Genomic DNA, 12,356 nt, shown 5'->3' on the forward strand with positions numbered 1-12,356 from the left:
TAGCCTTGAACAAATTTGTTTAAAGGGAACCCGTCAGCAGGTTCACGCTAAGTAGACCTACTTAGAAAATCCGAAGAGGACTATGGCCGTTGTTCTCGACGGTTTTGATGAGGAGGTGTTCTAGAGTCAGACGCTCCTAATTCATTAAGAGACGCCTGCTTCTGACGAGTGGCCTGCGCCTCCGTGCGCCTTGCCACAAATTGAAGGTTTGGAACAGCTCAGCATGGATTAGACAAGCTGCGGCGTCACGACCCTTTTCCGCCCCCATCCTGCACCAGCTATGCCCCCTTTGGTGCTTCTGGGTAAAACTGTCATGAAAACACCATGAAAACCCCCAAAAATTGCAAAATTTTTGCACAACTCTACGTTATGTAAAAAATAAACTGCGACATTTTAAAAAGATTTACGTAATCGCTTCAATGAATCGGGGTCTTTGTGTCCCGTGCTGTCCCCGTGTCTCAGTTTTTCCACGTCCCGACGCCCATGACTGACAGGTCCAGAGATCTGTCAGTCGACTGGCGCTCGTGGATGGCATCCAACCAGCAGAACGGTTTCTCTAAATATCAACATCATCATCACAACTTACAGAGAAGAATGAGACAAAACCAACCAGAGAGGTCATACAAATACAGTCAAGAACACAGCACCACCTGCTGTCTGCTAATGAAAGTCCCTCCATTGCGTAAGCCTGCAGCTGTTGTATACGCCAACAAAATGTACTACAACTCCACCAATTGCCTGCTGGGAGCTGTAGTTCCAGGGTGCACACCTCAGCCCTCTAGCGATAACTTCTAGTGTTATGTTCGGTGTCACACAGAGAAGAAGAGATTATTATAATCTATGCAGTCAGGAACTTTCAGGCTTCAGCTTTTCATGTGATGAAAGAGAGAGACTCAGCGAGTCCATTACAAATCACAGATGCTAAATTGACCAATCAGCCGCTATTCACCTCACGACGGTACATGAAGGCACATCGGGAGTCATTACCGGGGAGCAGACACTTTGATTTTCAGAATTATCTGCAATTTTCTTAATTAACTGGCGTCATCTCGTATCAGTAGCGAGGAGCGGCGCTCAGCAAGCGAGAAGTCTGCTTCATTGCCAGATCTGATAAACATTTTTTATTCTTTGATTGCATTTTTTTTGTTCACTTTTCTTTTTTTCAGCAGTAGAAGCCACCAAAAAAATCACTGGTTCAGACTTAACACCGTTGTTGTCTTTGGATCCTGTGGTTCTACAAAAATGTCTCAAATTTTGGGACTCGGGCAAATTGCTTAATGGAATAGAGAATTTATCAATGGTCTCTGTGTTGAAATGTAGCACCCATAGTACGGTGGTATTGTCACAGGTGTGTCAGGTGTGACAGACAGTCGTTCTGGATCCAGCTGTAGAAGGTCATTGCTCTTGGCTCTGCAGGCACCTTCTTGATCTTTTCATCTCTGTAGTGTAGTGATAGCCTTCTCCCTCTAGGACCTAGCAGTGGCCTCCACCATCTGCTGCTAATTGACACACCCTTGCTGGATGTTTAAATACCTTCAGTCTCTCCAGAGAGTCGCCGGTGATAGCTCTATTTTCCTCTATCCAGGCTTGAAGTACTAGTTGTCGGCTAGTGTCTTCTTGGAGTTCTCTTGGAGAATAGTTGGCTTTATCTCTCTGGTGTCTTCTCAAGCTAAGTGTTTCCCTTGTCTGTTTACCTGTTTGTCTTTAGTTGCAGTGGGGGCTGACTAGTGCTCACCCCGTCCCCTCCCAATCTAGGGCCTATCGCTAGGGTCAGTCAGGGATTAGGTTTCCTGCTCGGCGATAAGTGAGGAACCTATTTAGGGACGTTAGGGGAGTCAGGGTGTTGTCAGATCTGCCTAGGGGTCTCCACTCCCCCTTTCCCTAGTGTTTGGGCTTCCTCCCTCTCTTTCTGTTGTTGTGCATTTAGTCTTTCCCTCACCTTGCGTGACAGGTGTGACATAGCTATGTCCCCAGGGTAGAATATTTCTGCAATACAGACCTTACAAATGCAGAATTAAAGAGGAATTATCACCAGTTCCAAAGCCTCCAGTTTTTGTTCTTATTTTATTCCCTCTGCTCCCCTGAGTATTACTTTTTCATTTTTAATAAATCCACCATATGGCTGCAGTAAAATGGGCCTTTTTATTTATGATGATTTTATGTTTTTTTTTTTACAATGGGGGTGTGGCACAGAGTAAATATGCAGAGCAGCCTAAAGACATGCCCCAGAGGATCTTGGGAGCACCGCCCCGAAGGAAAACACCATAAAAATTAGCACTAAATAAAAAGGCAAATATCTCTGGATCTGAGAAAAATAAATACATTGAATACTCAGGGGAACAGTGGGAATAAAATAAGAGGAAAAACTGGTCATGCTTGACCTGGTGACAGGTCCTCTTTAAAGAGTTTGGCATATCTGGCATGAAGCCCCATCATGTGCTGTCAGGACAGGTAGCGCATGGTTAGAGCCCCATTCTTGAGGTGCAGGTCACAGCTGTCATTTCTGGACATTGTACAGGAGGTGCCCATAGGACACAGAGGTATCAGTAGCACCTAGTTCCTGGTTTCTGAGAGAACCCAAAGGACCTTCTTCCAAATAAGACATCAATATTGTATATGGTGCATGGAAATTGGGGACTTTATTACAGATTTTGCCCAAAGTTTTCCAGTTGCTCCTTAGAAGTATAGGTGATGGAATATTGTAGTACATTTCTTAAACCCATTTATAGTTGCTGCTTTTCTCCTTCCAGTCATCAGATAGTGATGTAACATCAATTTGATGCTACGTAACCACTGCAGACAATCACTGCATGGCAACTTGGATGCAACACCACAATGCCATATGATGATTTACTACCATGGTTATACATACAGTGGGTATTTTCACTCTTTAAATTTTTCACTCTTTGTTTCATTGAAGCCATATGGTAAATTCTAAAAAGTTCATTTTTTTCTCATTAAAGTACACTCTGCACCTCATCTTGACCGAAAAAAAACATAAATGTAGAAATTTTTGCAAATTTATTAAAAAAGAAAAACTGAAATATCACACGGTCATAAGTATTCAGACCCTTTGCTCAGTATTGAGTAGAAGCCCCCTTTTGAGCTAGTACAGCCATGAGTCTTCTTGGGAATGATGCAACAAGTTTTTCACACCTGGATTTGGGGATCCTCTGCCATTCTTCCTTGCAGATCCTCTCCAGTTCCGTCAGGTTGGATGGTGAACGTTGGTGGACAGCCATTTTCAGGTCTCTCCAGAGATGTTCAATTGGGTTTAGGTCAGGGCTCTGGCTGGGCCAGTCAAGAATGCTCACAGAGTTGTTCTGAAGCCACTCCTTTGTTATTTTAGCTCTGTGCTTAGGGTCATTGTCTTGTTGGAAGGTGAACCTTCGGTCAAGTCTGAGGTCCAGAGCACTCTGGAAGAGGTTTTCATCCAGGATATCTCTGTACTTGGCCGCATTCATGTTTCCTTCAATTGTAACCAGTCGTCATGTCCCTGCAGCTGAAAAACACCCCCATAGCATGATGCTGCCACCACCATGTTTCACTGTTGGGATTGTATTGGGCAGGTGATGAGCAGTACCTGATTTTCTTCACACACACCGCTTAGAATTATCACCAAAGAGTTCTATCTTCGTCTCATCAGACCAGAGAATCTTATTTCTCATAATCTGGGAGTGCTTCATGTGCTTTTGAGCAAACTGTATGCGGGCTTTCATATGTCTTGCACAGAGAAGAGGCTTCCGTCAAGCCACTCTGCCATAAAGGCCAGACTGGTGGAGGGCTGCAGTGATAGTTGACTTTGTGGAAATTTCTCCCATCTCCCTACTGCATCTCTGGGGCTCAGCCACAGTGATCTTGGGGTTCTTCTTTACCTCTCTCACTAAGGCTCTTCTCCCACGATTGCTCAGTTTGGCTGGACGGCCAGATCTAGGAAGACTTCTGGTTGTCCCAAACTTCTTCCATTTAAGGATTATGGAGGCCACTGTGCTCTTAGGAACCTTGAGTAATGCAGACATTCTTTTGTAACCTTGGCCAGATCTGTGCCTTGCCACAATTCTGTCTCTGAGCTCCTTGGGCAGTTCCTTTGAGCTCATGATTCTCATTTGGTCTGACATGCACTGTGAGCTGTGAGGTCTTATATAGACAGGTGTGTGCCTTTCCAAATCAAGTCCTATCAGTTTAATTAAACACAGCTGGACTCCAATGAAGGAGTAGAACCATCTCAAGGAGGATCACAAGGAAATGGACAGCATGTGACTTAAATATGAGTGTCTGAGCAAAGGGTCTGAATACTTATGACCATGTGATATTTCAGTTTTTCTTTTTTAATAAATTTGCAAAGATTTCTTAATTTCTGTTTTTTTTCAGTCAAGATGGGGTGCGGAGTGTACTTTAATGAGAAAAAAATGAACTTTTTAGAACTTACCAAATGGCTGCAATGAAACAAAGAGTGAAAAATTTAAAGAGGTCTGAATACTTTCCGTACCCACTGTATATGTGACATAATAATGGAGTTCATATTAGTGTCAGGCTGTGAACGTACAAAGATTTAAGTGTTTTTAAAAGTCCTACACTTCTGTTATGAGGGTGGGGCTTGCTTATCTTTTGGGGAGAGGCTCTTGCTGCAGTCAGTTGACTTTAGTAATACACAGGGCAGTAAGGAAAAATAGGTAGGGGGCATGGGGTTTATCTTCAGAGTCATACAGAGAAGGTTTCTTTATATAATTCTCAGTTTAATTTGTAATATGAGTCAAAATAGGATCAACAAAAAGGAGGCGATAAAGAGAGGAATTTTTGTTTTAGTTATTTGTGATTTTTGTATGTCATCTTATTTTTTCAAAAAATCTTGTATCTGACATTGCAGTCCAGTGCCTTTCACTTGAATATGGGAAAGTTGCAATAGCAAACAAGGAACAGAGGTGGCGTTGTTTTTGGACTTAATCCAAAAATAATTTTTCGAATTTTGTTTAATCCCTTTTTGAAGGCTATTTTGATTAGTTATATGTATCTGAATGTTTTGATGTCTACATATTATAAACCTTGCTTTGTTTTTTTTGCAGATACCTTGGGATAACACGTCCACTGACCTATCCAGCGCGACAGAACGGCAAACTTATGGCAAAGATGGTGTTTATAGTTTGGCTCCTCTCTGCCTCTATCACTCTCCCTCCTCTGTTTGGATGGGCACAAAACGTCACGGTGGAGAGGATGTGTCTCATAAGTCAAGACTTTGGGTACACCGTCTACTCTACTGCAGTTGCCTTCTACATCCCCATGACTGTCATGCTCATCATGTATCAGAGAATCTTTGTAGCCGCTAAGATCAGTGCCGAGAAGCACAAATTCGTCAACATCCCGAGACTTATCGAACAAGAGGGAATTTATTGCTTAGAAGATAAAATTGCGCCTAAAAAAAGCTCCAAAAAGAACAAAGCGGTCGAAGAGTTTGCCACCTTGTCCAAGCTCATACGCCAAGACAGAAAGAACATCTCAATCTTCAAACGAGAACAAAAAGCTGCCAGGACTCTTGGGATCATCGTAGGAGCCTTCACCTTTTGTTGGCTTCCGTTCTTCTTGCTGTCCACGGCCCGGCCTTTCATTTGTGGGATCAGATGTAGCTGCATGCCCCTCAGACTAGAGAGGACACTTCTGTGGTTGGGCTATACCAACTCGCTCATAAACCCATTGATCTATGCCTTCTTCAACAGGGATTTAAGGACGACTTTTTGGAACTTGTTGAGGTGTAAGTACACCAACATCAACAGGAGGCTGTCAGCCGCCAGCATGCATGAAGCGCTAAAAGTTACAGAAAGGCATGAGGGCATCTTGTAACATGTTCCTGATAGTTTTCACCCTATGGACCTTGGACATCTCGACTTGACCATGACTTTGAAAGACACACTGTTTAGTGCCTATCCCAAGAGACAGTGCTTTATGGTGATTTGTCTTTTAATTCTGTTTTATTTTCAGTATATTTATTACCACGGTTATCAAAAAGTTGTAACTACCTGTTGGGTTTTTTCACAGCATTGTTTCATTACTAGGGCTTCTAGGGACTCTACATGACCTGGTTTGAGTTACCCAGGAGACAACACGAGCAGGTCACCACTGAAGTAAGGATAGGGTGGTTGGAGGGGTTCCCGAGAAGCCAGCAGATCAACTTTAGTCTGCACTGCCATATTGTAGATAAAAACCTTCGGAAGCCAATGGTTCCACAGTTTTGAAGGCAACACCTCATTTGTTCTGAGAAGCATGTCCAAGGCATAAGGATGTACTCCCTGCCATGTGTAGCTGCCATAGTGTGGAAGTCCAGCCTCACAGCAGGGATGGATGGTTGTAAGGGTTCACCATTAAAGAGCACCCTTTAATGGAGGAATGAGTTTGTTTTTAGGTGTTTCCCAGGTGACATGTTAACATTGAGAACAAGATGGTTATAGGGGGCTCCTCAGGACATAGTACCTGCATGTCACCTTAAGGCCCAATATGCACTCTTTAGCAGTTTCACATAGCTGAAACCATACCTGCATTTGGTGGCCAATAAAGGCTTTAGTTTAATGGTATTAACTCAGTTTTAGAAAATTGTGCAGGATTGTTGCAGCTATATGTGGTTGGCGCAGAATGGAAGCCCGGATGTTCAGTAGGGATGAGGTGGCTGCTGAGGTTCCCCAGAAGACAGCACCAGCAGGTCACCTTTGTAGTAAGGATAGGGTGGTTGAAAGGGTTCCCGAGAAGACAACAGATCAACTTTAGTCTGCACTTCCACACTGTGGCAGCCACATACTGATAGAAACCACTCCTACCTTTGGAAGCCAATAGTCCCACAATTTTGAAGGCAGCACCTCGTTTGCTCTAAAAATATGTGGCTACTGTCCAAAACATGAGGATATGGTCCCTGCCATGTGGAGCTGCCATAATGTGGAAGCCCAGTCTCACAGCAGGGATGGATGGTTGTAATGGTTCCTCATAAGAGAGCACCTTTTAATAGAGGAATGGAGGTTGGTTTTAGGTGTTTCCAAGATGGTTGCAAGGGGCTCCTTGGGACCTAGAACCTGCATGCCAACGTAAGGCCCGATCTGCACTTTCTAGCAATCGCACGTAGTTGAAACCAAACCAGCATTTGTTGACCAATAATGGCTTTATATTACAAAAATTGTGCAGAATTCTTTCAGCTATATGTGCCCACCGCCGTATAAAAGCCCTGGTTGTACAATAAGGCTGAGATAGTTGCTGAGGTTCTTCAGAAGACAGCACCAGCAAGTAATCTTTACATTAAAGATGGGATTGGTTTTAGGGGTTTCCAGGTGTTAGCCCCCAAGAGATAGCACCTCTATGATAACTTTAAGCTGGGCTTCCATAATGCAGCAGCCACATATGGCCTAAACTGCTCTTGCTCCTATGGCCAACGGGTTGCACAATTTAAAAGTTAAGTTTTTGTTTTAATCGCAAAATATTGTGGACATTGGTCACTGCCCGTGGGTGTGTTCGCGACCAAATGCAGCTGTTATGAGTGCCTACAGCTGGGATGTGGTGGTACAGGGGTTTCCCAGGACACAGCTCCAGTAATACCCATTTAAAGTCATCATCGGGTGAGGATGGCACGATTTAGAAAGTAATACCTCATTTTACTCTCAAAATTTTGCAGCCATGGGCCACTAGTTTTAGCGTGTGAAGGCACAGAGACTGTCAGCTGGAATGGCTTGGTTGTTGAGGTTCCTCAGGAGACAGCTCCAGCATGTCACCTTCACCTCGAATGTGACTGAACCCAACGCTAATTTAGGTGGCCAATGGCAATATGATTCTGTATGTAAAGTCTTACTTTATACATTGACATGTAGATGTGGTCTTGTCAAAATAAGGCTGCCGCACCATGGAAGTCCAGACTTACTGCAGGTATGGAGTGATTGTTGGGGATTCGCCAAAGGACAGCATGAGAAAGTTAGTTTTACAATAGATGACTCCATCACAAGATGCAGGTTCCTGTGGAGTCAGGACCACAAAGTCATCTCGAAAGTAGGGCCAGAGTGGTTGTAGGGTCTCCGTAAGAGTCATGACGAGCAGGTCGCCTTTATAGTAGAGCTGGAGTAGTTGGAGGGTTTCACCAAGATTCAGCACCACCAAGTCACCTTTACAAAGGTGGGCTAGTTTTAGAGGTTCCCCTTGAAAGGACAACTTTTATCTGCGGTTTCACCCCCTGAATTACTGCTGTACTTGAATGGACATAAGATATTCTTGTAAATTAAACAGATGTAATATGCCGTGACCATTACTGAATGTGCGTTCTTCTCCAGCTTTTAACTACAAAAGTTTACATGATGGTAACGTTCACGCAACCTCTACACTTCTTTTTAGAGACAATCACCAAATTGTGACCATTACTTTTTTATTACAAGTGCTCGGCATGTATAGACACTGATACTTGTGTGCTCGCCATAAAGGAAATGCCACCAGATTGGAAGAACGAGCTCGTCGCCTTGTACACTTGTATGGCTCTGTAAATAGTCAATAATGTCCTTGGTTGAATATCATCATTTATGATACATTTAAAGCTCCTCATGAAGAAATAACACAATCACCAGTAACATATAATCATCGTGAAGGTGAACTGGTATTGCCGATAATGTGTTTTGCCTCCGCTCAGTAGCACTCGATACATCGGGCCATCTGTTTGTCCATATGAACTCAATAAAATGGCTTTGCCCACTCCTGTTCTATCATGACATTGATACCTGAATGTTTTATTGAACCATCAACAGAAAAATAACTGTTAAATAATGACTCTTACCATGAGAAAATGAGGTTAACTTTCACTCCTGGTGACCAATGTCAAAAGGGATTTTTTTTTCTCCAAAAGTTTAATCTTCTTGTTGGCTATTCACTAACACTATCCTGCTTCTAATATTGTTTCCATCCATTTAGCCATCGGGGGTCCTTTTCCTCTAAGATTAGAGAACACCATATTCCTGTAAATTATACTTTTAGCAAAATGACCAAACCCCTGTTTTTCGATGCCATATGACAGAGTATGACCCTTCCGCTGGCTCACGGGGAATTAGAACATCGGCGACTTCAGGGCTTCCAGGACCAACTACCTCAACCAGTAGCACCCCGCTTTTGGCGGGCACCCACAGAGAGGAGGTAGTTGCAAGCTTAGGAAGCTGACAGTCCATTGAGGTATATGGCCAGGTGACCTGATTGTCCCAACCTGGGTTCTCCAAACGTTTCAGCGGGTTCAGTGATGGACAATGGATCAAATTTGTATTCCTCTGCTTGGTGCCATAGTTCCCTGGTTGCTGTCCTGTAAAGTTTCTCTAGTGGATCAAGTCTGTATTCCTCCAGAGCCTTGGCTGCTGTGATCTAGAGTTTCTGGGTACAGAGGCAGATCCCCCTTTTATAGTCCACAGCTCTTATTCAGGCCATTATCCACAGGTTTGGAGGGAGGGGGGTAAGAGGTCATCTCTCATTGTTCGAGTGTTCAATTACCATGCATATTTTGTCCTTCAGTGTTTGCAGAACAACAAGCCGCATGGACTGATACAATAGGTCGTCAGCAGGCATTAACCAAATTAACAAACATAGATTGTTCAATTAACCTGGACTTTTGTGCCTTCAGGATAGCAGAACAATAAGGGGCTGATACAATAGGTAGTCAACAAGCATTCAACAAGTCGACAAACATCAATTCAAGAGTCAACGTTCAAGCTCATATGAACAATGGCTTATGTCTCTGGGTTTACTGAATAATACATCTGGCATAATTAAGAATAAATGTGATGTCGTCACACCAGCTGTTGTAAATGGTGGATCCTGTGTTGTCTACTGTATATAGAGGTGTTATCAGTTATTGCACAGGAGAAGGTGAGCTGTGACATCACTTATTGTGAATGGTAAATCATGTGTTATCTTCTGTATATAGAGGTGTTATCAGTCATTGTACAGAAGGAGGTGAGCTGTGATATTGCCTATTGTGAATGATGGATCCTGTGTTATCTACTGTATATAGAGGTGTTATCAGTCATTGTACAGGAGGAGGAGGTGAGCTGTGATATCACCTATTGTGAATAGTGGATCCTGTGTTATCTACTGTATATAGAGGTGTTATCAGTCATTGTACAGAAGGAGGTGAGCTGTGATATTGCCTATTGTAAATGGATCCTGTGTTATCTCCTGTAAATAGAGGTGTTATCAGTCATTGTACAGGAGGAAGAGGAGGTGAGCTGTGATACCACCTATTGTGAATGGGGGATTCTGTGTTATCTACTGTATATAGAGGTGTTATCAGTCATTGTACAAGAGGAGGAGGTGAGCTGTGACATCACCTATTGTGAATGCTGGACCCTGTGTTATCTACTGTATATAGAGGTGTTATCAGTCATTGTACAGGAGGAGGAGGAGGTGAGCTGTGACATCATCTATTGTGAATGGTGGATCCTGTGTTATCTACTGTATATAGAGGTGTTATCAGTCATTGTACAGGAGGAGGAGGAGGTGAGCTGTGACATCATCTATTGTGAATGCTGGACCCTGTGTTATCTGCTGTATATAGAGGTGTTCTCAGTCATTGTACAAGAGGGAGAGGAGGTGAGCTTTGACATCATCTATTGTGAATGGTGGATCCTGTGTTATCTACTGTATATAGAGGTATAAAGACTGTCCAGTCTCTATTCTGTGCGCCCTCCTCACACTTTCCCCATCTGCATTCTTTCTCCTCCATACTGTGCCCTCACACTGTTCACCCACGCCGCCCCCTCTCTATACTGTCCCTCGAACTGTCTCCTCACACTGTGTCTCTCCCAGTCTCTATATTGTGCCCACTCACACTATCCCCTTCTCCTCCCAATAAAAGTCCCCCATATCTTTGACTCCACTGGAGCATTTACCTTCCCGCCATCTTCTCTTTCACTGCGGCGCAGTAGTGATGTCAGCGTTGTGACCAGGTGGTCTCATCACTCTCCTCTAAGTCGCCTTGACCCTGGAATTGCCTGAAAAATGTGAGTACAGATGAATGCATTTTTACTTGTTCTCTGAGTTGGCCGTCAGTTTAACAACCGTGTTGGAGAACGGCTGAAACTCACTCCATGGCCGAACCCCCTCTCTCCAAGGGCCACAGAGCAGCCACGTGCCCGACTCCATGGTGCTTTCACCCTTGTAGATGGTGCTGTGAGCAAACACTGCTTCCCCTTCATTCTGGTGCTTGTTGGGGGTCCGTAGGCTGAACCTCCCACCAATTATGCATTGATGGTCTACATTACGATCCTGAAAAAAGCCCGTAAAGACAAGTATGTCGAAGGGATTGATGTCATGATCAATAATACGAGGATCTGTAATCTTGTTCACAGCTGGAATTTTCCGAAGCTCGGGGTGATTTATTTCTCTAGAATGTCCTAGCAGACGTTCACAATCCCCTGGAAAGTAATATCTGGAGATCTATCATTATAATGACTGCAGTGTTTATGTGACGAGTCGTAAACCATCTCTACACCAGAGATATGTATACACGGCTGCTCTGACTAATGGCCACTAATACCAGAATAACGTGTTCAAGGACACAAGGAGGATGGGAAATTCACACTGTGCCACCATCATGGTTGTGAGAAGGTGGCATCGGGCACACCGTTCCTCCATTGGGGGAAAGCGGGGTTTGTAAAAGTTACCGACCAACTTTGGTGTTAGAAATATGTTTCGTATATTGGGGTTCAGACTTGATCTGTTTCATGTCTTAGTCCATTTTTATATATCTTTTAATCCTTGATATTTACTGGTTTTTGGTCTTTTTGGTGTTCAGTGTTTTTATCTGTCCAGTAGTTGTATCTTCTAATCGCTAGTGACAAGGTTTTTTTTTGTCTTTTATGTCTTATTCGCTGGTGTCTATTGGTTTTATGTCCTATTCCCCAGACTACAATGGTTGTAAGTCTTATTTTGTGGTTTCTAGTGGTTTTATCGTTTATTCCTGGATGTGTAGTAGTTTTGTCTCATTCCCTGGTGTCCAGTGGTTTTATGTCTTTTTCCTGGTGCCCCGTGATTCTACATTTTACTCCCGTGGGTCTAATGGTTTTACGTCTTATTCCTTGGTGACCAGTGGCTTTATGTCTTTTTCCTTGGTATCTTATTAACTGGTGTCCTTTTTATGTCTTGTTTCCTTGTGTCTAGTGGTTTTATGTCTTCCCTGGTGACCTGTGGTTTTACATTTTTCCCCTATGTCTTCTTCTTACTTCTGGTAAAAAAAGGAGAGGACCCTACCCTTGTGGGCACACAGCCTCCAGTATAATAGGGAAGGAGACAGTAGGTTGGGGGGTTGCAGCAGCTCCGGTGGTGGTGAGGTGGTAGCGGGGTCATTGCAGGGTGTAAGCTTTCTT

The 12,356-nt window shown here is 43.5% G+C and overlaps 1 protein-coding gene across 1 annotated transcript in view; it reads left to right on the forward strand.

The window, feature by feature from the left end:
* Positions 1-8,680, forward strand: part of LOC141164293 (5-hydroxytryptamine receptor 7) — a 133,952-nt gene extending 125,272 nt beyond the window's left edge. The window contains exon 3 of the mRNA XM_073649432.1: positions 5,064-8,680. Within this exon, the coding sequence (XP_073505533.1) occupies positions 5,064-5,835 (772 nt within the window). The 3' untranslated portion in view covers positions 5,836-8,680. The remainder of the gene's footprint in view (positions 1-5,063) is intronic.
* Positions 8,681-12,356: the final 3,676 nt, after the last annotated feature.

The sequence above is a fragment of the Phyllobates terribilis genome, unplaced genomic scaffold (genome assembly GCF_046119375.1).
Source record: "Phyllobates terribilis strain yellow unplaced genomic scaffold, ASM4611937v1 Scaffold_1__5_contigs__length_1240528914, whole genome shotgun sequence".
Classification (NCBI taxonomy): domain Eukaryota; kingdom Metazoa; phylum Chordata; class Amphibia; order Anura; family Dendrobatidae; genus Phyllobates; species Phyllobates terribilis.